At 46.2% G+C, this 25,421-nt stretch overlaps 2 protein-coding genes across 2 annotated transcripts; both read left to right on the top strand.

Annotated features, from left to right (window-relative positions):
- The first annotated feature begins 5,990 nt into the window (after positions 1–5,990).
- On the top strand, positions 5,991–10,895 carry LOC133100445 (keratin, type II cytoskeletal 6A-like). The gene is made up of 9 exons (XM_061204514.1): positions 5,991–6,530; positions 7,490–7,704; positions 8,048–8,108; positions 8,253–8,348; positions 8,475–8,639; positions 9,118–9,243; positions 10,072–10,292; positions 10,512–10,546; positions 10,660–10,895. Exons 1-9 carry the CDS (start codon positions 5,991–5,993, stop codon positions 10,893–10,895), a joined length of 1,695 nt encoding a protein of 564 aa, XP_061060497.1.
- An 8,286-nt stretch (positions 10,896–19,181) lies between these two features.
- On the top strand, positions 19,182–24,086 carry LOC133101500 (keratin, type II cytoskeletal 6A-like). Its single transcript, XM_061206354.1, has 9 exons — positions 19,182–19,721; positions 20,681–20,895; positions 21,239–21,299; positions 21,444–21,539; positions 21,666–21,830; positions 22,309–22,434; positions 23,263–23,483; positions 23,703–23,737; positions 23,851–24,086. Exons 1-9 carry the CDS (start codon positions 19,182–19,184, stop codon positions 24,084–24,086), a joined length of 1,695 nt encoding a protein of 564 aa, XP_061062337.1.
- Positions 24,087–25,421: the final 1,335 nt, after the last annotated feature.

Below are 25,421 nucleotides of genomic sequence, written 5' to 3' on the forward strand. Positions count from 1 at the left end.
TATAAAGGATTAACAAATGGAAGTAGCCATTGAATGCTAAGAAATCTCAGAGGAAACAGTTGGAGGCATGTTTGTTCTCTAGGACATTCAGATGGTTTTGAGATGAATTTTTTTGGGGTAGGAATTACTCCAAATCATCCTGAATTGGTGGGGAGAATTACCCAGTACATTCATAATTAACCAATATTTCCCCTTTACTGAAATAAAGGGAGTTTAACCAGAAGGCAGATGTAGTAAGACATCATCCCATAAGGTGCATCTTTTCTAATCACTCATGTTATTTAAGTCAGATACTTCGTGTATCTTATTAAAATGTTGGAGAATTTTCACCCAACTATACTTTTTTTTTTAATGACACAGTATAGAGAGGTGGACCCTGCAGAGGTGAGGAGGTGAAAACAAGAAGCTCAAAGAGGAGGCAGACATAAGAAGGGAGGCAAGGATGTGAGGGAGGCAGTGGAGAGAGAAAGAAACCAGTCCACTGGTAACTCTTCTTGGGCACTTTCTTGGTCTCCCCTGGAGCCCTGGCTTGGCTCTCTTCAACCTCTGTTCCTACTGAGGACTGAGGACATATGACGAAGGAGGCTCTGGCCCCTTGTCCTCTTCCCCATGCTCTTTTTGGCTGCTCATCCCAGGCATGCTCCACACTAGCCCTGGGGTTCAGCCTGTTCTCTCCCCATCCTCACATCTTCTCTAAAACACTTCTCACCTCCTGCATCACTCTTGCTTCAGAGCATTAAAATGCCTCACTCACAAGATACCAATTGCTCCTCCTCCTCCAACTAGTTTCCCCACATCAATTAGGAAAGCCAAAGGTTGTCCCCTTCATCCAACTATGCCTTCAGTCCCAGCCCAATGATGCACTTATCAGTGACTTATACTTTCAAGTACACCTACCTACCCAATACCAGTATGTACAGGGCGAGTCAAAAAGAAATGAACATTTCCAAAAATGTATTACTCAGTAACTAGGTTTTATAAGAAGAGGTACCAAAATCAGTTGAAGGGAAAAATCAGAGTTTTTTTTTTTTCTATAACTGTACAAACACTCAATTTTTGTCCCTCAAGGCACATGACACGCCTTAATTCTGTAGGCTAATAATTGCATCAATTCATCCCAGACCCTTTGTTGAATACTACTTTTGATAGTTGAAATGGCAGCCACAATGTTTCCCTTCATCTCCTCCAGGCTATGAGGAAGAGGTGGGACAAACACGAGGTTCTTGACTTATACCCCCTAGCAGTCACATGGAGTGACATCTGGGGACTTGGGACTGTAGTTCCAGAGGTCAATACTTTGAACCAAGCATCTCACTGAGCACCGTGGAAGGTGTTCTTTCCATGACCTCTGGACCCCACGATTGACTTAAGGTAGAGCCCCATCCTGCTGGAAGACGGAGTTGTCAGAAACTACCTGCAGCTGTGAATAAAGCCACACAGGTATCATATCCAGATATGCGACCCCATCACTGTGCTCTCTGCCAAAAATGGGTGGACTCTGTGTGTGAAAATTGAGAAATACAAGGGAAGCTCTACTCTTTAGTGCATACTACATGTTTATATACAGCATGGTTACTAAGTAATACAATTTTGAAAGTTTCAATACTTTCTGAACCACTCTGTATATCATAGAAGGCTGCATTTTCCACTCCAACTTTTGGTGCTGAGACAGGCTGGGACCTGGGACCTGGGACCCTTTGCTGCAGTGCTTGCACCTGGACAAACATCTCCTTGAACAACAAAATACAAAGAAACTTATAAGGGACTAAAAATAACTGTATATGTGCCGTTGGGGCAAATTATGGACAACAAGATACAAAAAGACCAAACAAACCCAACTGCCACTTCTGAAGAGTTGGGAGCAAAAGCAGGGTACTGCGCATGCCCCCTGCATACAACATCACCAAAGGGGTGGCCAAATCACCTAAGCCACCCCTCCAGCCCGACCCCTGGACATTCCCCTACCCTCACCCCATATAAGGAACCAGCTCGCTCCTGAGCTAGCAAGGAAACATGTTACTTGTTCTCACTCCCCGCTGCTGCAGTAGGGGTCCCAATAAAGCCTTGCCTGAATTTCTCGTCTGACCTCTGATCAATTTCTATTGATTAAGGAGGTTAAGAACCCTGGTCGGTGACAGTGCTACTGTCTCCATCCTTTACATGTGTGGTTGCATGTGCTTCTCTTTCAATGGCTGCTCCCCAGGGACAAGACTGGGTCTGTGGGATTCCCTCTGAACAGCATCATCCTGCTCTGGGGCTTGCAGGGTTAGGCACTTAGTCTTAAGCTTTTGACGGAATGTGACAATGGCCTATTCCTCATTCTCATCTGCCAGCTCCATCCAGGGAGGCAGAAAGACAAGGCAAATCCTCTTGAGGCAGACTTTCCATGGGCTCAGCCTTCAGGGGATCCCTCCTGCCTTCCTCCATGCTGGGAAAAATGCAAGGAGTATGGTTTAATCCCTGGGCCCTAGAACAAAGGCCTTCCTCATTCCATGGCCATGAGAGACAACACCAGCCTGGATGGAGGCTCTCCCAGCAGAGAGTAGAGGCTGGGTTCAGCAGCCTGCTGAGGAGGAGGCTGGCTGTTGCCGGAGTTACTCATGCAGCTTTGCTTCAGTTTCTCTCACATAGTTGCCTGGATTATCACTCTTTGTTTTAATCTTATTATGAAGGTCTGGCTTCCCCACCTTTCTCCTCTGGGAAAATATAACTCCCCTGTGCTCCACCATGGGACATGATTCAGGATCACTGGGAAGATTTCATCTGAGAAGTCAATTCTCTAACCATCCAGTGGGTCCCCACTGCCTATGAACACAACCCTCTCCTGGGCACTAAAACAGGGGAAGAGGGCAGAGTACTGCATTCCAGAGGAGGGAAGAAGTACAGCTTAGTCCAGGGAGGCAGTCTAAAACTGGGTTAGGGAACATGGCACACTTCCCACACCCAGACAAAGAAAGATAGAGAAAATCAAGGGCAAATGAACCACTTGCCCTTGACCTTTTAAGGGTAGTGGGACTTGGAAAGAGTGGGCAGAAATGGATCAGCCACAGGGTCCCTTCTCCCTGACTCCCCCTCCACTCTCTCAGGAGCCCTCATCATCTCTCATGAGCCCTCTCAGTGGACATGACTCAGGGTCAGGGTCCCTGGAATTGGTTCCTAGAACATCATTCCCTGGCAGGTGGTGATGGGGACTTTTGGGGGGAAAAAAAGTATATATATATATGAATGACTTATAAATCTACCAATAGGAGAAATACTTGTGTCAGGAAATGAAACAAACATGATACTTTACATTGCTCATGCCATCTGGTGCACATGCCAAATTTCACACTGGATAATATGTTGAAGTTAAATCATCCTCTGATAGGCTAAATGGTTGAATGTGAGGTTCCTGCTGCAATTGAATTATATACTTCATTGGAGGATGAGTCTTCTCCCACCCTGGAAAAGATATACAATTAGTACTAAAAGAGGAACTGATCTGATCACCTGTGCTGTTTGACAGAAACCTGTCCCCGTGTGCACAGCCCAGAGGACAGATAAGGACCCGGAAGAGGGTTACAGCAGAGAACCTGACTCCACAGGAGGGAGAGGGCAGCCTGCCAGGCTCCCTCCTAGGACTTGGATGCTGCCTCCCTCTGACCACCGCTTCCTTCCAGCCCCTTGAGCAAGGAGCTGCTGCTGGAGAAGAGCTCTTCCCTGCCTGCTGCTCTGAGTGCCAGCAAGCTTGCAAATCACACTTCTGATCTCGTGCCTCTGCATGGCCTCCAGGAGCAAGGACAAAATTCTACCTGTGGCTTCTGGCCTTACTAATGTGGCACAAACCTGCAACACTGTTTGCATTTTCTCCCCACCCCTCCCAGACACATACACGCTGTCCCTGTGTTCTGTTCTTGAAGCTTCTTGTGGGTCCCTGAACACACCAAGCTTCTTCATACTTCCATTATAATGATGATATTAGCTCATCTTCATTGAGAACTTATGCGCAGACACTGTGCTAAGACTTTTACGTGAATTATTTCACGTTATCCTCACATCACTGTGAGATAGGTACTATTTTCATCCCCCAGTTTACAGCTCTAAAAATGAGTAATTTGCATAAAGACCACGGGAGCCTGTGAGCCTGAGCACTCTGTCTCCAGAGCCCTTGCTCTTAACCAGGGGTTGGCACATTTTTCTTCAAAGGGCCATCTAATAAATCTTTTAAGCTTTGCCAGTCATACACTCTTCTGTTGCAACCATTACTCAACTCTGCCATTGCAATGTGAAAGCAGACACAGACATGGAACACTGACATAGACACAGGACGTTGGACAAATGCATGTTGCTCCAAACTGACTTGCCAACCCTTCCTCCCCTCCTGGCCTCATCCATGCCAAGTCTAAAGAATCTATCCCAAGAGAGTAGCTCAGAACACCATGCCATGGAAAGGAAAGCTTCTTTCTCAGAATTGGGTGGAATCACATTTCTTGGTAAAGCATTGTGCAACCAGGGTGGAGGAAGGGGAGCTGCTTCCATTGCCTTGAGAAGGTATCTCTTTCCTGCCAGATGCTGAGTTAGCACTCCTTTGGGTAGGGAATGCCCTGCTCTCCGGGATGCTGTGCCTCCATAACACTGGAGAGATTGAATTGCTTATAAAATCAACACAAGAGCTTTTCTCAGGCTCATCTCAATATGGGAGTTTGTCTTTCCTCCCTTGGTTGTCAATTAACCAGATATTCTCATAAATCACCATGCCTACAATTGCTCTCAACATTCCTCTTAGTACTTAATGTATGGACTAAGAAATGAATCTCTTTCCCCCTAAACCAAACACCATGCTCACTTGACAGCCTTCCGACCCTCTAAGAATGTGTCTGGGGATTTGAGATTTCAAGCACTGAGATTAGAAATATAAATTTGGAATTTACTTGTGACATCATCACACTTATAAAGGTACATTTTTATGATTCACTGCTTCTATATGCCCCTCAACTTTCTGTGCACACCACATTAAGATATATAATTCTTGATTCTTAAGAAATGTCAGAATCTATGGGCATCAAAATGCAGTGAATTCCCTTAATGATTTTTGTCCTACTCATTTAAGCTTCTGTAAATTAAGCTCTAAGTTAACATTCCAAAAAACCAGAGAAAAAGGTGTCTATGAATTTCATTTGGTTAAAAAAAATGTACAGGGTCATCAGCTCAATGGGAAAACAAACACTAGGGAGGGAGGTGCAGGCATGGGTAGAAATCACAAGAAGTCAGATCTCTGGGCAGGGTGGGCTTGGGTGATCTCTTATCCTATCATGAAACTGCCAATTCCACATAGGATAGAGTTGCTCTTATGCTGTAAAAACTCAGCTCCTTTGTCCCTCTTGCCTTTCAAAGGAGGGTCATGTCCCCAAAGTAGCCCCCATTCCCAGGCCAGGCCACCAGAAAAGCAGCCAGGAGCTCCAGAAGGACAGGTTCAAACATGGCGGGAAAACACCACAAGCCACTTCTTGCTCAGGCCACAGGGCAAATGCCTATTAGCTCTCAGAGGCAGTCCAACTTGATGGGAAGGGTGGTGCTGGTGGAAGAGAAAAACTGTGTGGGAAAGGGGCACACAGAACAGTGTCTGAGTAAGCAGAAGGAGGGGACAATTATCACAGATCAACTCCTTGTCTCCTTTGTTTGAGAACATGACTAACTCATGACTTCAGTGAATTTACATCCAGACTTATTGTGTTGTGATCAAGTCAAGGCTAGAAGCCAGGAGAATTTCTCCACGAGTAAAGGATGCCACAGAAGCAACATCCATACTTCATACCTTTCTAGTGCCTGGGGGTGATGTCACTATTGTAAAGCCCAGCCTTCACAACCTGCAGGCTCACCTTCCGGCACTGAGCCCAGCCCATTTTCTCCATATATAAGCCACTGCTGGGAACCTCGTCTCACCAATCTGCTCCTCTCAGCTCTACCCTCCACCTCTCACGCCCTCCTCAGCCTCTTCGACTTCAGGAACCATGACTTCCAAATCCACCGTGAAGAGCCAAAGCTGCAGCCGCCGTGTCTTCAGTGCCGGCTCAGCCAGAGTCCCTAGGGTCAGCTGCTCTGGCTTCAGCAGCGTGCCCGTGTGCCGCACCAGGGGCAGTGGTGGCCTCGTTGGAGTGGGTGGAGGAGCTGGCTTTGGCAGCCGCAGCCTCTATGGCGTGGGGGGCTCCAAGAAGATCTCCATCGGAGGGGTCGGCTGTGCCTTCGGTGGCAGATATGGTGGCAGAGCTGGAGGCGGCTATGGCGTTGGAGGTGGAGCTGGGAGTGGATTTGGTTTTGGCAGTGGAGCTAGTGGTGGCTTTGGGTTCGGTGGTGGAGCTGGCTTTGGTAGTGGCTGTTTGGGCCCGGGCTTCCCCGTCTGTCCCCCTGGAGGCATCCAAGAGGTCACCATCAACCAGAGTCTCCTGACTCCCCTCAACCTGAAAATTGACCCTGCCATCCAGCAAGTCAAGACTGAGGAGCGGGAACAGATCAAGACCCTCAACAACAGGTTCGCCTGCTTCATCGACAAGGTGAGCCGGGAGCACCTGCCCTCCACTGGGATTACAGAGTCCACAGTCGAGAGACGCAACCAACGTCCTACCAGGGGGAGACTCGGGAGAGAGGGAGGAGGGGACTCGGGCTAGCTCTCCACTGGGATGCAGGACAGGCTCCATGTGGACCACAGGTAGAAGGTGATAAAAATCATTTACAGCTACTGATCCCTTAAATGTCTTCATTCCTGCCTGGGAAGCATTCTCCACTCTTGATAACCCTCAAGCAAAGGAAAGGAACTGAGAGAATGGAATGAGTTAGCTTGATCTTCTGAAGGGTCTAAGAAATTAAAAAGGGAATTACAGTGGAAACTGCGCTTGAGCCTTAGTTGGGGTGGTGGCAGGGAAGGAAAGAAGATAAAAACCCAAAGGAGATGTCAGGAAAAAAAGACTCAGAAACATGTATATGTGCCTAGAAATACTTAACTTGTAGAACCAGATCACGAGCATTAAGGGAGCTTGTTTTAGAGGAACTCATGCACTAGATGGGAAAGAAGATTAAATCCAATTGCCAATAGGGTTGGAATTTAACCATTAGATTGTAAACATTTGACATCCCTTTAGCTGAGATACACTCTATAAAATAACTCTGTGCAATATACGAGAGAAATACTGTTTTCAAGTACATTTGTGATTGTGCTTATCAAGAGGAAGAAAAGAAATGTTGAAAGTCACTGACTGACAGGCTCCGTAATTGAGAAGAGGGACTATGTGACAGCTCCCTGGGGAAGCGTGGCCAGTGAGATCTGTGCGGGTGAAGGAAAACAGTCAGGGGAGCAGCACTGTCAGCCTGAGGCTCTGTGCATGCTCTGGAGCAGCCCAGCACCACGGGGACCATCAGATCTGCTTGGGCACAGTCAACCCACCTCTCTTCCTGCCTTCCTTCCTTCCTTCCTTCTTTCCTTTGTTGCACAAATAACCATCTTGTCTTCCTCCAGGTCCGATTCCTGGAGCAGCAAAACAAGGTCCTGGACACCAAGTGGACCCTGCTGCAGGAGCAGGGCACCAAGACCGTGAGGCAGAATCTGGAGCCTTTGTTCGAGCAGTACATCAACAATCTCAGGAGACAGCTGGACAGCCTTGTCGCGGAGAGATGCTGCCTGGACTCCGAGTTCAGGGGGATGCAGGACACGGTAGAGGACTTCAAGAAGAAGTGAGTTACAGGAGAGAAAAGGGCTCAGTTTCCTGAAGCCCACGCTTCAAGTCTATTAGATGACCAGGTCCAAATGAGGGCATGATTCTTAGCAAAACATGTCCATGGAAATGGAACCACAATTCTTGCCTAAACACAAACCCCGAAGAACAAAAGGGCCATACAGGTGGATGGGGAGAGTAAAGATGTAAACAATTTAGGGACCACAGAATTCGTCTTTTAGGCTTACTGGCAGGAAAGCTCCATTTGGATATATCCATTGTGGGAAGTTGGGATCCCAGGCTGCCTTTTCTGTATAATCTTCACCACTGACTCAATTAGGTTTTACCCTTTCTAATTCCAGATATGAAGATGAAATCAACAGGCGCATGTCAGCAGAGAATGAATTTGTGAATCTGAAGAAGGTGAGATGAGTAAGATCAGGGGTTCATGTTTCTTTGCCGAAGGAGAGGACTCTGAGAAAAGAATAATCAGGGAGATTAAAGGAGGAGCAGACTGGGAAGGAGGGCTCGGCTCATCTGATCCCAAGTTGTTGGCTTCTTCCCCAGGATGTGGATACTGCTTACATGAATAAGGTTGAACTACAAACCAAGGCAGACGCTCTCATAGATGAGATCAACTTCCTCAGAGCCCTCTATGAAGCAGTAAGCATCTTTCCACACTCTGTTTTATTGACTCTAAAGAGATTTGCAAAAGATGGAAAATCTTAGGCTTGGGTACCTCTGTAAACGTCATGGGAAAAGGGGATCTGACGATCTCATGTTCTGCAGGAGCTGGCTCAGATGCAAACCCACATCTCAGACACGTCTGTGGTCCTCTCCATGGACAACAACCGCACCCTGGACCTGGACAGCATCATCGCTGAAGTCAAAGCCCAATATGAGGAGATCGCTTGCAGGAGCCGGGAAGAGGCTGAGTGCTGGTACAAGTGCAAGGTGAGCAGTGAGGGGGAAGCTGAAGAAGAATCCCTGTGCCTCCTCGCTGGAGACCAGCAAGGCTTCCCGAGACTTCACTCGGGAAATCTCCATCTAGGAAGCGGGGGTCCTCTCAATGGACGTGTACCCTGAACCAACAGAGTAGATCTTTACAGTATTTATGTCCACGTCTAGTAAGTCAAAGAACCTAAATGTAGGACAAAAGCTACCGTAGATAAAGGCCAAGGGATCTTTGCTTTAGCTTCACCCCAATGCTGGTTCTCAGAAACAGTACAGAGGATGTTCTGGTCCTGAAGAGAACCAGGCAGTCAGTGGTCCTACCAAGGATGGTGTGTGATGGGTGTACAGTGTCCATGACCTTGTAACACCAATTTTCTTAAAACGCCTCGTGGAGAAACCATTCGTTTCGATTTGTGAAAACCTTGATTAGTGTCCTGTGAAGCCCATGGACACCACCCTCTCTCCCTCTGGTTTACAGTACGAGGAGCTGCAGCTGACGGCGGGCAGACATGGGGACGACCTGCGCAACACCAAGCAGGAGATCAGTGAGATCAACCGCATGATCCAGAGGCTGAGGTCTGAGATCGACCACGTCAAGAAGCAGGTATGGTGGGGACCATGGAGGAGAAAAGCATCCTTTCCTTCCTTGCTTTCCACCAGGGATCATCTACCACCATGTAGGGAATTCCTGGGCACTGAGGGAACAGCAGGGAGGGGAGGACATGTACTTCCTCCCTTAGTGAGTTCCCACAGGTTAGAGAGATGGATCCCAACCCAAGAGCAGGAAACCAATGCATGACAGGACCAATCCCAACTGGTCAGCGGTACAAAGATACAGTCTTGAGGCACTGAAATGAGATTCCATAAGAGGAATGATTGATTTGGGAATGCAAGACACAAGTTGGCAAAGAAAAGGTCAGGCCAGAAAGTGTGAGGAAGATTGCTGCAAATATGCTCAGATTCGATGTGGAAAAGAAGCTGAGAAAAGACACAGGACAAATGAGGGTTTTCCAAACATGTGAAGTGGAAGGAAGGCAAGGTCGCAACAGTTTAAAGTGAAATCGTCTCCTCACTGTGGGTGTCTGTGGTTCTGTGTGAGTTCGTGTGCATCCACATGAACTTACCCAAACTGTCAACATTCAGAAGAAGCCAGTGGGTCCATTTCTTCCAATGTCCCCTGGTCTTGGGTCTGCTGTAGTATCTTCCAGCAGTCACCACCTCCATCCTCATTAGGGTGGTTAACACAGAGGCGCAGAGGGAGCTCCTAGACTAGTTCAGGTTTGCAGAATGGAAAAAGACTGGACAAAAAGAATCAAACGTCCTTTTCCATGGAATCTGGGCTCTAGAGCTCTTCCTCATTGGGAAAGAAGAACCATGCTTCGTCTCCTGAGGAGTCCAGATTGCAGGTTCATCTGTCCATCTTCCCCTCCAGTGCTCCAACCTGCAATCCGCCATCGCCGATGCTGAGCAGCGTGGGGAGCTGGCCCTCAGGGATGCCAAGAACAAGCTGGCCGAGCTGGAGAACGCCCTGCAGAAGGCCAAGCAGGACATGGCGCAGCTAGTGAAGGACTACCAGGAGCTCATGAATGTCAAGCTGTCTCTGGACGTGGAGATCGCCACCTACAGGAAGCTGCTGGAGGGTGAGGAGTGCAGGTGAGTAACTCACACAACCTCCTCAAACATCTGGGTCCATGTCCACGGTGTCCAGCCAGTGAGCACCAGTGGAAGGCGCTCTAGTCGTGGCCATAATGCCACTCCCAGAAAAGCACTTAGAAGGCACGTTCCCCATGGGCTCTCCTCACGCCGAAGCTTCCCACGCTGGTCCAGCTCTGGCTCTGAGGTCTCATGATGGCTGTGTCTCCTCTCTCCTAGGCTGAATGGGGAAGGCGTTGGACAAGTCAACATCTGTAAGTACCTTCACTTGCCTCCCTCCCTTGCCCTTGTGCTCTTCTGACTGGACTCTGTGTGGCAGAGTGAGCTCACCATGTCTTGTCATGGCCTTGTCCCCTTGCCTCTCCAGCCGTGGTACAGTCCACCCTCTCCAGTGGCTATGGCTGTGCCGGCGGTGTCAGCAGCGGCTTAGGCCTGGGCGGAGGCAGTGGCTACTCCTACGGCAGTGGTTACGGCATTGGAGGTGGCTTCAGTTCCTGCAGTGGCAGAGCCAAAGGGGGTGGCATCAGCTCCTCCGGGGGCAGCACTTCCGCCGTCAAATACACCACCACCTCCTCCTCCAGCCAGAAGAGCTACAAGCATTGAACGCCTGCCATGGGCTCGGGGTCCCACAGTGTCTCAGGCTCCCTCTCCAGCTTCACTGCCCTTTCCTCCAGTTGCTTCCTCTCTCCTGCTTCTTTCTTCTCTTACTCCTTGAGTTAGAACTGAAGTTGCTGAGTGCCCTCATGTCCTCTCCGCCAACACCTACTGCATCTGAGCTTCCATTGCTCACCATCGGAAGGTCTGGGTCCTACTCCAGAACAGGGCAATGCCCCTAGCTTTCCACTGGCCCAGTATGTCCCATCTCACAGGTGCTGTGTTCCTCCCTTGCAGTGATCATGAAAGCACAAGTGACTAGTTCTATGATGTACGGGGGTCTCTATCCCTGTGACGCTTCCTCTGCTCTTTGCTCACTTGTATTGCTAAATAAAGCAGATTTATACTATAATGCGTGGTTTCATATTGCCTTGCTTTGTTACCAATGGTTCTTGCGGTTTTCACCGGGCAAATGCCTTTTCAGGAATGAAGCATACTGCCAATCCCCATGTGCTTCACCCCCCTCCTTTAGAGAACTTCGGCAAACAGCAACTTAGCATCCGGATGCTCAGGAGTCCTCCGAGAGCAGTTTGGCAAGTGAAGCGGGAGGGATCAGGTTCATCATCATAGTAAAGTCTGTTTTCACTGCCCTTACCAGGTGCCAGCAGATTAGTTTCTCTGACTTGGTCTCTAACACTCAACCTCCTCCTGCCCCCGTTGACACCCATACTCCCCAGAGAATCATATTACAGTCCAAGTCGATCAGAAGGACATTGACTAGAGAGTAAGATATTTGACTTATACTTAGAAAGGCCTCATGACCAAGAAACTTGCCTGGCAACGTGTATCAGGAGTAATTTAAATGTACATACTTCTGAACTGAAATTATGCTTCTAGCAATGTGTCCTGAGGAAATAGTACAAATGCAGGAAGTTGTACTTCATGGTTGTCAATCCCAATAATCCTTTCGACAGGGAAAAATTGGAAACACTGGGCAAATTCAGGATCCAAGGACTCAGACACAAAGCACAGGTGGTGATTTTTTGAAGTGTGGAGGCAAAGTAAGAATGGAAATGCCTTCTTCCTTACCACATAATCCTCTCACAGAGACTCAAAGAAGTAGAGCCCTTGCTGCTCCAAAGAGATAGCCCTGCATCCTCTCTCAGCTGTGCACTGGCTTCCTTTGACTTCTACAAATGGGTAATGGAAAACTCAGGATACAGTGCAAGGGTGATCTGTCAACATCTTCCTGAGGGCCAGTCACTTTTTCCAGTCTCTGTCCTGTCCATGTTCCTAATCCCAGGTTTTTTTCTCTGGAGAATTCTGCCTTATACCATTAGGAATGAAAGTTCCCTTGTTAGGAATCCAGGAGAAGTGACTGATTCTAGGAATGGGGTGGAATATATACATAAGATGACCCCGCAGCATCTTTCAGTGCCAAGAAGTAAAGAAATAATCAAAAAGACCCTGTAAGAGCTCCTAATAGACAAATTGGAACAACTTGAGCCATAAATAAATAGATAGACAAATAAATAATGCACTGGATTATAACCCAAATTAGGAAATAATTATTCATGGTCCCCACTGACGTGAATAAGGGATTGACTAAATTGATTAATAAGGGATGACTGACAACTCTTAGGCAGAAGAATTTCATTTAGTTACATAGGTGCTCCCCAATCAAGGAAAGAGTGAAGAACTGCTCCCCCCTAAGTGTGGGCTGTGCACAATGACTTCCTTGCAAAGAGCACAGTCTAAAAATGGGAGAAAAGAGTAACTTTACTGTCAAGAAGTCAATCAAACACTTCCTCAGCCAGGTGATCAAGGGTAACACCGACAGTAGTAAGTCTGGTTCATAGCAAGTACCCTGGATATGATGTGATGAGAAGGGCACACGTCATCTCTGTGGTCTTCCTCCCAAACACCATAACTCCAGTCTATTCATGAGGCAACATCAGACAAAGCCCAGTTGTGGACATCTGCAAAACACCTGGGCAGAGTTCCCCAAAACTTGCAAGGTCATTGAGACAAGGAAAACCTGACAAACCGTGTTAGCCAAGAAGGAGACACAATGACTAAATGGAAAGTGGTACCATGGATGATACCCTAGAACAGAAAAAAGAATATTGGGCAAAAGGTAAGGAAATCCAAATGAAGTATAGACTGGTTAATAATAATATATTTATATCGTTTCCTTAATTGTGAGAAATATAACTAAAGTGAGGTACTAATAATAGGGGGAATGAATGTGTATTGTATAAGACCTCTTTGTACTATCTTCACAATTTTTTGTAAATCTAAAACTATTCTGAAATTAAAAGTTTATGACGAAAAGCACTTAAAGTGTGGGGCTCAAAGTAACATCTGTATTTTTCACTAAACTAATTTTGTACACAAAATTATGAAACAAGTAAGCGAGAGAAAGAGACAGAATCACAAAGGAACACAAAGACGGTTGCAGGGCCAGAGACACAGAGAAATCATTGAAGAACTAATGCTACAACAATAATGCTCATCATCTCAAGCTGGCGTTAACTCTAGTAAACTGTCTTTCTTTTACGTTGTGTACTTTCTAAATTTTTTGATGTTGAACATGTGTCATTTCAAAAGAGAAAGTGTGTTCCCCACGATGTCCTCATTGTATGACATCTGAGATTAAACGCGGTTACACTTTTTGGTACTAAGGAAGGAAAGATTCAGTCTCTAGATTAAGCTCCCTGAGATGAAAACATTCCGATTGATTTCCTTTGCCCACTGAGGACTGAATAAGAGGAAACGTATTTCTTTCGCAAGAGCAAAGACGTGTTTTTGAGTCAAGGAAGGACTCGGCAGTACTCACGGTCCTTAGGTACTGGATTTGACTCCTAAGGAGGCTAGCCAATTGCCTCCTCCTGTATGGAGTCCATGTACCTGGAAAATATAGGAAATACATTTTAAAAATAACAACCTCCAATAGAAAAACATTTTCCAGTTAGAAGCTGTATCCAAAGTTCACCTTACCTGAATCCTCTGCGATTCAGAATGATCACTTGTGAGCCATACCACGTGGATTCTAGCTGCATGGGCTAGAATCGCCAGTACAGCCCAGTGCATGGAATCCCAGCTCACGGTGGGGGCATGGGGTGCAGAACAGCCAGAGGAGGGAATGTTTCTACAGGTGCTGAGAGCAGGCTGCTCTTCTCTGCGCTGCTCCATGCTCCCAGAGTCATCCCTACAGAATCCCTTGCTAGCTAACTCTTCATTGTACTTGGCCTTGAGAAAAGCTGACAGTAGATCCCAGGATGGGAGGAGAAAGGGCTTGAGGAGTTCTTCTCTAACAGCAGCTGGATTCCTTTAACCATGAGTTTTGCTGGGCAGTGCCTTCTCCTCAATGCTCTTACTTCCTGGACTCCAGGGGTGTCCCTTTAGCACTAGCAAGTGAGTGGCAGAGGAAAACCATCCTCTTGAGGTCTCAGAGGCCGGTCCACTCAGATGTGCCATTTTCCCCAACACTCTTACTGTCCCCAACCTCCTCATGCACCTATAGAACCCCCTTCTTTAACCCCACTGCCATCTGTATCTGTACTCCCTCCCTTAAGAAACTCCTCTCCATCAAATGTAATAATGGAAGACCTTTCCTTCCTGCTTCTGTTTGAAACTGCAAGGCTAGAATTTATCTGGATTCTTATGAAGGTTTTCCTTCATCCCGTGTTTCTATCTCTCCATTCCTCTTGCCTAATCTGATTTTCTTCATAGCACTTGCAGGGTGTAGCCACAAAGAAATCAGAAACTGCATTTAGTAGCCCTCTTTTTTGTAATAATATTGGTACTGTTAGTTTGACACTATCATAGGTTTGTTGTAGGATAAAGCAAATAAGTAATATGTCATTCAGAGCTCAGCTTTTCAGAGTGAGTAAAATAAATACAGGTATAAAATCATCCTGTATTCTATTTGAATTGGAAATATCAGTATAAACTTCTGATTTGAGTACTTTTCAATTATATTTTTACATTTTTCTTAGCTCTATCCATTGAAAAGTCTTCAAAGCAAGAATAACCCAGTAACAATGAGCACCCATAGCATGTAAATTTTAGCTCGTGAATATCATTTCTCAATAAAAGGTACCAGAGCTACTCACAGAAATGGCTGATTCCATGTCTGTTGCAAGATAAGTACAAGGTAGCCTTGAGACATCTCGTCCCCGTCAACAAGGAAGCTTGCAAAGTCCAATGCGTTTCTGTCAAAAGGACACAGAAGCCAATCTGAGGAGCTCCCATTGGCCTAAAATGGACAGTTTAAGCACCAAAAGGATTAATGCCTGCCATGGACTCAAACATATCAAATATATTTTTTGAACTGTGAATTTAAAATTATACAAAACCTAAAAAACAAACAAACAAAAAATAACTTTCTTTATTGCATTTGGAAATTGCTGGGGCCCCAACCCACTATTCTAAAATTGCAAAATAAAGAGAAAGAAGCACTTATTCTGCCTTTCCTGTATCAATTAAATACATATTAGGTTACCTAAAAAGGAAACCATGACAATTCCTTCCTTATAGATGACTCCCAGGTGATAAATGCAGAGGCAGGATGTTAAATTAATAAGTTACCAGTTTGCAACCCCTCATGAAATAGTCAATCTGAGAATTGATCAATGAATATTAAAATATTAGATGACAAATTTATTGGACACTTTTTAATGGAGGGTTAAGGCTGGAACTATGGCTATACCTGGATCAGTCTTAACATCACTTAATTGAACAACTTGTATTATATGCCTCATGATCTGATGCATTACGGGGCACACAGCACCAGCTGGGACATAATCTTGCCTGAAACAATGGAACTAAATCTAATCAACTCTAATATAACTAGTACCGAGGAAAAACCGGCGTTAGAAGTTACATGGCACCGACAGAAACAATGAGCCAAATCCAGAATGTAGACGTTCTAGAGAAAAAAACAATTTCTCCACAAATCAGTGGTATATAAAAGAAAACAATGGAATCTATCACAGAATGAAAGAAGCTTAAGAGAACCAACAGTCCAACGCAATATGTGAATCTAGTTAGGATGTTGCTTCTAGCAAACCAGCATAAAAAGACATCTTTGAGATAATCAGAGAAGTAGGAACATAAATGAGTATTAGGTTTCATTAAGAAGTGACTGTTGCTCATGATCGATATAAAACTGTTGTACAGTTAGATTTAAAAGTCCTTCTTAAGAACTTAGACATGCATGCAAATATTGACAAGTGAAATGACTTAATGTCTTAATTTCCTTGAAGATACATCAACAAAAGTAGAAGATTTCAGTATAAGAAGTAGTGGAATTAGATGAGACAAGCTGAGAAGTATGGATAAGTGTTTAATCTGGGGGATTGGTACATGGTGGTTTACAGACTATTCTCTTTCATTGTATCTGCTGGGCTTTCAATGCTGCAAACTGTGATTAAGCAATAAAGGAGGTTCTTCCACTGAGGAGAGCACAAATATATTTTGGGATTACATTTCTGACGATGGTAAATATGATGGCTTGCAGAAAACTTTCAGGTGACTCTTATCATGGCTCAGGGAAGGGAGAGGCCCTGAGCACAATGATGTCTTCATTGAAGCCAATAGTTTCCATGCAGCACGAGAAAGGAAAATTAATATTTTGAATTTCAATTATTGCTTAATATTTTAAATGCTATATGTATTTTAAATATAAATATATGAATGGGAGACTTCTGAATGTAGCCGAATGGAGGAAAGGGAGGCATTTCCCCTTCTCAGATATTATCTTAAAACAAACAAGGAGAACAAGAAACGTAAAAGTAATCTCCACCCTCAACCCCCAAAAGGAAAACATCTTAAAGTCCTTCAATCAAAAAAAAAAAAAAAAAAAAAATAGAAAACTCTTCTCACAGGAAGAAAGAAATCAAACACAGTTGTTGGGAAACTGAGAGAGAAGATGCCCTCAGTGCAGATCTCAGAAAATGCAGTGAAGAACACTCTTGAGAACAAACAAATCAAAACTAAACAATGTGGTAACCACAGAGGGACAGCACACAAAGTTAACCCTGAGGTTTTCCTACTGCCAGGCACTGCTGACTCATGTAACTCCTACCGTGTGAATGTGAAGAACACATCCTCAGGTGCAAATCCAAGAATCGCTGGTTTGCAGCAGTCAGAAGTGGGTGTGTGTGTTCCAGGGAGGACCCATTTGCCATGAAGTTTCAAGACCCAGTGAAGGTAGGGTTGAGTAAGGGATCAGAGGCAAGGCCTATTGGCAACAGGTTGGCGGGGAAGCAAAGAAGACTGAGACTGAACTGCGAGCCACGCCGCAGCCATCTTCCTTGGTTTCGTCTAATTAAAATTAAAAGAATTATTCACACAGCCTGTGCCATAATGAGAATTCCTGTTAGGCTGGTTGCAGCCTGGCCCCTCCTCCCAGAATACTGTCTGCAAAAGACAGGTCCAGAAGGAGCTCGCCTCTTTCAAAGATGAGCCCTCGTTAGAAAGGAACCATTCCAGGCCCCACGAAGGACATTTTACATTGAAAAAGAAAAACAAGAGGCACTTAGAAAACACTCAACAGAAAAAAGTGACAAAGATTATTACCGAAAAGGCAATGAAATAAACACCACGGTGAAATAAGAGAACAAAGGGGCAGTAGAGTGAGAAACAAAAGATTAAAAAATTAGTTGATAGAGCTCAGAAAAGGAGCAGAGAAGAAAGATAAAGCCACAATAGAAAGGAAGGCCAAGCTGAAAGCAGCATAAGACGTTGCGGATGCACAGCAATGGACCACAGGTAAAGGTGGAGAAAACAGCCTGTAGGAAATAGCATGAGAATCGAGTGAAAACATAGATATGGGAGACAAAGTACATACACCATGAGTGTAACTGCAAAAGGGAATATATATGTGTGTTTCATATATATCTGTATGTATATATTCAATATATATACTCGCATGCATCACACATGCCCCAGGAAAAACACAGAAACATATCGAAGTGACGTGACTACAAGGATACACAGGGCAGTGGCAACACTGCTTTGTCTTCCTAGACAGGAGTGGGGAATGATCTTGAGCATGTAATTTTTTCCTTAACCATGTATTACTTGTTTAATTTTTCAGTTAATAAGTAGGTGTGTAAATATCAATATTCAGTATATAAATAGGCATTCTATGACATCTGTATCTGTAATGTTTAAATAGATAGCTTATTAAGCTTCTAGTTTGAACTGTCAGTTTACAGGATACACAAAGGACACAAGATCATGCTAAATAAGATAACATGACTATGCAAATGCATAGGACAAATAACCTGTTTTTAATTTTTTTTCACAAATAAACTGCAAGTGGAAAAGCGGAGGGGGATTTAATGACTTAAATGATTTTACAGATGTATTACTTTAAAGACATATCACCAAAATACAAAATGTATGGAACTTGTTAGGATCCTGATTCGGACAACCAAAACTTAAAATATAAATAACGCAAACGGATTTAGTTCAAGATTGAAGAGACACTCCTTAATGTTAATGAATGCATAAATATTAAGGATATATAAATGGTATTTGGTTATGTATTTAAAAGAGTACCTCATTTACAAAATAAATGTTGAATTATATACTAAAGAAATGATATGATCTCTGGGACTTGCTTTTGAATATTTTAAGATGGATAGGGAATTGGGTGGGAGTATAGAAGAAATAAGGCTGACCATGAGTTAATAATTTGTATAAAATCCAGTGAGAGATATACAGAGGCCCATTATATTGTAAAACTACGCATCTACCTGTGGGAAATTTTTAATGAAAGCAAAAAAATGTCATGTTTAACTTCTGCAATCAGTGAAAACACTAATAATTATAGGTAAGGGATAAGCAATAGGTTATTTTGATCTCCAGTATTTCTGCCTTGTGGGTGAAACACCAGGGGAGAGGAGCCTCAGTGCATTTCATACACGAGCGTAACATGGAGAACCTTTGTGTGAGTCAGTGACTAACTCCCAGCTAAGTGAATTCAGACTAGTCTTATTGTACTGAGAGCAGTCAAAGCTGGAAGGCAGGAGAACTTTTCCCTGACTAAAGGAAACCTAAAATGCGATCTTCAGATTTCATAACTTTTCTAATAAACCCCATGTGATCTCACTGTTGGTAAAGCCCAGCCTTCCCAACCTGCAGGCTCACCTTCCGGCACTGAGCCCAGCCCATTTTCTCCATATATAAGCCACTGCTGGGAACCTCGTCTCACCAATCTGCTCCTCTCAGCTCTACCCTCCACCTCTCACGCCCTCCTCAGCCTCTTCGACTTCAGGAACCATGACTTCCAAATCCACCGTGAAGAGCCAAAGCTGCAGCCGCCGTGTCTTCAGTGCCGGCTCAGCCAGAGTCCCTAGGGTCAGCTGCTCTGGCTTCAGCAGCGTGCCCGTGTGCCGCACCAGGGGCAGTGGTGGCCTCGCTGGAGTGGGTGGAGGAGCTGGCTTTGGCAGCCGCAGCCTCTATGGCGTGGGGGGCTCCAAGAAGATCTCCATCGGAGGGGTCGGCTGTGCCTTCGGTGGCGGATATGGCGGCAGAGCTGGAGGCGGCTATGGCGTTGGAGGTGGAGCTGGGAGTGGATTTGGTTTTGGCAGTGGAGCTAGTGGTGGCTTTGGGTTCGGTGGTGGAGCTGGCTTTGGTAGTGGCTGTTTGGGCCCGGGCTTCCCCGTCTGTCCCCCTGGAGGCATCCAAGAGGTCACCATCAACCAGAGTCTCCTGACTCCCCTCAACCTGAAAATTGACCCTGCCATCCAGCAAGTCAAGACTGAGGAGCGGGAACAGATCAAGACCCTCAACAACAGGTTCGCCTGCTTCATCGACAAGGTGAGCCGGGAGCACCTGCCCTCCACTGGGATTACAGAGTCCACAGTCGAGAGACGCAACCAACGTCCTACCAGGGGGAGACTCGGGAGAGAGGGAGGAGGGGACTCGGGCTAGCTCTCCACTGGGATGCAGGACAGGCTCCATGTGGACCACAGGTAGAAGGTGATAAAAATCATTTACAGCTACTGATCCCTTAAATGTCTTCATTCCTGCCTGGGAAGCATTCTCCACTCTTGATAACCCTCAAGCAAAGGAAAGGAACTGAGAGAATGGAATGAGTTAGCTTGATCTTCTGAAGGGTCTAAGAAATTAAAAAGGGAATTACAGTGGAAACTGCACTTGAGCCTTAGTTGGGGTGGTGGCGGGGAAGGAAAGAAGATAAAAACCCAAAGGAGATGTCAGGAAAAAAAGACTCAGAAACATGTATATGTGCCTAGAAATACTTAACTTGTAGAACCAGATCACGAGCATTAAGGGAGCTTGTTTTAGAGGAACTCATGCACTAGATGGGAAAGAAGATTAAATCCAATCGCCAATAGGGTTGGAATTTAACCATTAGATTGTAAACATTTGACATCCCTTTAGCTGAGATACACTCCATAAAATAACTCTGTGCAATATACGAGAGAAATACTGTTTTCAAGTACATTTGTGATTGTGCTTATCAAGAGGAAGAAAAGAAATGTTGAAAGTCACTGACTGACAGGCTCCGTAATTGAGAAGAGGGACTATGTGACAGCTCCCTGGGGAAGCGTGGCCAGTGAGATCTGTGCGGGTGAAGGAAAACAGTCAGGGGAGCAGCACTGTCAGCCTGAGGCTCTGTGCATGCTCTGGAGCAGCCCAGCACCACGGGGACCATCAGATCTGCTTGGGCACAGTCAACCCACCTCTCTTCCTGCCTTCCTTCCTTCCTTCCTTCTTTCCTTTGTTGCACAAATAACCATCTTGTCTTCCTCCAGGTCCGATTCCTGGAGCAGCAAAACAAGGTCCTGGACACCAAGTGGACCCTGCTGCAGGAGCAGGGCACCAAGACCGTGAGGCAGAATCTGGAGCCTTTGTTCGAGCAGTACATCAACAATCTCAGGAGACAGCTGGACAGCCTTGTCGCGGAGAGATGCTGCCTGGACTCCGAGTTCAGGGGGATGCAGGACACGGTAGAGGACTTCAAGAAGAAGTGAGTTACAGGAGAGAAAAGGGCTCAGTTTCCTGAAGCCCACGCTTCAAGTCTATTAGATGACCAGGTCCAAATGAGGGCATGATTCTTAGCAAAACATGTCCATGGAAATGGAACCACAATTCTTGCCTAAACACAAACCCCGAAGAACAAAAGGGCCATACAGGTGGATGGGGAGAGTAAAGATGTAAACAATTTAGGGACCACAGAATTTGTCTTTTAGGCTTACTGGCAGGAAAGCTCCATTTGGATATATCCATTGTGGGAAGTTGGGATCCCAGGCTGCCTTTTCTGTATAATCTTCACCACTGACTCAATTAGGTTTTACCCTTTCTAATTCCAGATATGAAGATGAAATCAACAGGCGCATGTCAGCAGAGAATGAATTTGTGAATCTGAAGAAGGTGAGATGAGTAAGATCAGGGGTTCATGTTTCTTTGCCGAAGGAGAGGACTCTGAGAAAAGAATAATCAGGGAGATTAAAGGAGGAGCAGACTGGGAAGGAGGGCTCGGCTCATCTGATCCCAAGTTGTTGGCTTCTTCCCCAGGATGTGGATACTGCTTACATGAATAAGGTTGAACTACAAACCAAGGCAGACGCTCTCATAGATGAGATCAACTTCCTCAGAGCCCTCTATGAAGCAGTAAGCATCTTTCCACACTCTGTTTTATTGACTCTAAAGAGATTTGCAAAAGATGGAAAATCTTAGGCTTGGGTACCTCTGTAAACGTCATGGGAAAAGGGGATCTGACGATCTCATGTTCTGCAGGAGCTGGCTCAGATGCAAACCCACATCTCAGACACGTCTGTGGTCCTCTCCATGGACAACAACCGCACCCTGGACCTGGACAGCATCATCGCTGAAGTCAAAGCCCAATATGAGGAGATCGCTTGCAGGAGCCGGGAAGAGGCTGAGTGCTGGTACAAGTGCAAGGTGAGCAGTGAGGGGGAAGCTGAAGAAGAATCCCTGTGCCTCCCCGCTGGAGACCAGCAAGGCTTCCCGAGACTTCACTCGGGAAATCTCCATCTAGGAAGCGGGGGTCCTCTCAATGGACGTGTACCCTGAACCAACAGAGTAGATCTTTACAGTATTTATGTCCACGTCTAGTAAGTCAAAGAACCTAAATGTAGGACAAAAGCTACCGTAGATAAAGGCCAAGGGATCTTTGCTTTAGCTTCACCCCAATGCTGGTTCTCAGAAACAGTACAGAGGATGTTCTGGTCCTGAAGAGAACCAGGCAGTCAGTGGTCCTACCAAGGATGGTGTGTGATGGGTGTACAGTGTCCATGACCTTGTAACACCAATTTTCTTAAAACGCCTCGTGGAGAAACCATTCGTTTCGATTTGTGAAAACCTTGATTAGTGTCCTGTGAAGCCCATGGACACCACCCTCTCTCCCTCTGGTTTACAGTACGAGGAGCTGCAGCTGACGGCGGGCAGACACGGGGACGACCTGCGCAACACCAAGCAGGAGATCAGTGAGATCAACCGCATGATCCAGAGGCTGAGATCTGAGATCGACCACGTCAAGAAGCAGGTATGGTGGGGACCATGGAGGAGAAAAGCATCCTTTCCTTCCTTGCTTTCCACCAGGGATCATCTACCACCATGTAGGGAATTCCTGGGCACTGAGGGAACAGCAGGGAGGGGAGGACATGTACTTCCTCCCTTAGTGAGTTCCCACAGGTTAGAGAGATGGATCCCAACCCAAGAGCAGGAAACCAATGCATGACAGGACCAATCCCAACTGGTCAGCAGTACAAAGATACAGTCTTGAGGCACTGAAATGAGATTCCATGAGAGGAATGATTGATTTGGGAATGCAAGACACAAGTTGGCAAAGAAAAGGTCAGGCCAGAAAGTGTGAGGAAGATTGCTGCAAATATGCTCAGATTCGATGTGGAAAAGAAGCTGAGAAAAGACACAGGACAAATGAGGGTTTTCCAAACATGTGAAGTGGAAGGAAGGCAAGGTCGCAACAGTTTAAAGTGAAATCGTCTCCTCACTGTGGGTGTCTGTGGTTCTGTGTGAGTTCGTGTGCATCCACATGAACTTACCCAAACTGTCAACATTCAGAAGAAGCCAGTGGGTCCATTTCTTCCAATGTCCCCTGGTCTTGGGTCTGCTGTAGTATCTTCCAGCAGTCACCACCTCCATCCTCATTAGGGTGGTTAACACAGAGGCGCAGAGGGAGCTCCTAGACTAGTTCAGGTTTGCAGAATGGAAAAAGACTGGACAAAAAGAATCAAACGTCCTTTTCCATGGAATCTGGGCTCTAGAGCTCTTCCTCATTGGGAAAGAAGAACCATGCTTCGTCTCCTGAGGAGTCCAGATTGCAGGTTCATCTGTCCATCTTCCCCTCCAGTGCTCCAACCTGCAATCCGCCATCGCCGATGCTGAGCAGCGTGGGGAGCTGGCCCTCAGGGATGCCAAGAACAAGCTGGCCGAGCTGGAGAACGCCCTGCAGAAGGCCAAGCAGGACATGGCGCAGCTAGTGAAGGACTACCAGGAGCTCATGAATGTCAAGCTGTCTCTGGACGTGGAGATCGCCACCTACAGGAAGCTGCTGGAGGGCGAGGAGTGCAGGTGAGTAACTCACACAACCTCCTCAAACATCTGGGTCCATGTCCACGGTGTCCAGCCAGTGAGCACCAGTGGAAGGCGCTCTAGTCGTGGCCATAATGCCACTCCCAGAAAAGCACTTAGAAGGCACATTCCCCATGGGCTCTCCTCACGCCGAAGCTTCCCACGCTGGTCCAGCTCTGGCTCTGAGGTCTCATGATGGCTGTGTCTCCTCTCTCCTAGGCTGAATGGGGAAGGCGTTGGACAAGTCAACATCTGTAAGTACCTTCACTTGCCTCCCTCCCTTGCCCTTGTGCTCTTCTGACTGGACTCTGTGTGGCAGAGTGAGCTCACCATGTCTTGTCATGGCCTTGTCCCCTTGCCTCTCCAGCCGTGGTACAGTCCACCCTCTCCAGTGGCTATGGCTGTGCCGGCGGTGTCAGCAGCGGCTTAGGCCTGGGCGGAGGCAGTGGCTACTCCTACGGCAGTGGTTACGGCATTGGAGGTGGCTTCAGTTCCTGCAGTGGCAGAGCCATAGGGGGTGGCCTCAGCTCCTCCGGGGGCAGCACTTCTGCCATCAAATACACCACCACCTCCTCCTCCAGCCAGAAGAGCTACAAGCATTGAACGCCTGCCATGGGCTCGGGGTCCCACAGTGTCTCAGGCTCCCTCTCCAGCTTCACTGCCCTTTCCTCCAGTTGCTTCCTCTCTCCTGCTTCTTTCTTCTCTTACTCCTTGAGTTAGAACTGAAGTTGCTGAGTGCCCTCATGTCCTCTCCGCCAACACCTACTGCATCTGAGCTTCCATTGCTCACCATCGGAAGGTCTGGGTCCTACTCCAGAACAGGGCAATGCCCCTAGCTTTCCACTGGCCCAGTATGTCCCATCTCACAGGTGCTGTGTTCCTCCCTTGCAGTGATCATGAAAGCACAAGTGACTAGTTCTATGATGTACGGGGGTCTCTATCCCTGTGACGCTTCCTCTGCTCTTTGCTCACTTGTATTGCTAAATAAAGCAGATTTATACTATAATGCGTGGTTTCATATTGCCTTGCTTTGTTACCAATGGTTCTTGCGGTTTTCACCGGGCAAATGCCTTTTCAGGAATGAAGCATACTGCCAATCCCCATGTGCTTCACCCCCCTCCTTTAGAGAACTTCGGCAAACAGCAACTTAGCATCCGGATGCTCAGGAGTCCTCCGAGAACAGTTTGGCAAGTGAAGCGGGAGGGATCAGGTTCATCATCATAGTAAAGTCTGTTTTCACTGCCCTTACCAGGTGCCAGCAGATTAGTTTCTCTGACTTGGTCTCTAACACTCAACCTCCTCCTGCCCCCGTTGACACCCATACTCCCCAGAGAATCATATTACAGTCCAAGTCGATCAGAAGGACATTGACTAGAGAGTAAGATATTTGACTTATACTTAGAAAGGCCTCATGACCAAGAAACTTGCCTGGCAACGTGTATCAGGAGTAATTTAAATGTACATACTCCTGAACTGAAATTATGCTTCTAGCAATGTGTCCTGAGGAAATAGTACAAATGCAGGAAGTTGTACTTCATGGTTGTCAATCCCAATAATCCTTTCGACAGGGAAAAATTGGAAACACTGGGCAAATTCAGGATCCAAGGACTCAGACACAAAGCACAGGTGGTGATTTTTTGAAGTGTGGAGGCAAAGTAAGAATGGAAATGCCTTCTTCCTTACCACATAATCCTCTCACAGAGACTCAAAGAAGTAGAGCCCTTGCTGCTCCAAAGAGATAGCCCTGCATCCTCTCTCAGCTGTGCCCTGGCTTCCTTTGACTTCTACAAATGGGTAATGGAAAACTCAGGATACAGTGCAAAGTTGGTCTGTCAACATCTTCCTGAGGGCCAGTCACTTTTTCCAGTCTCTGTCCTGTCCATGTTCCTAATCCCAGGTTTTTTTCTCTGGAGAATTCTGCCTTATACCATTAGGAAT

The sequence above is a fragment of the Eubalaena glacialis genome, chromosome 11 (assembly GCF_028564815.1).
Source record: "Eubalaena glacialis isolate mEubGla1 chromosome 11, mEubGla1.1.hap2.+ XY, whole genome shotgun sequence".
Lineage (NCBI taxonomy): Eukaryota > Metazoa > Chordata > Mammalia > Artiodactyla > Balaenidae > Eubalaena > Eubalaena glacialis.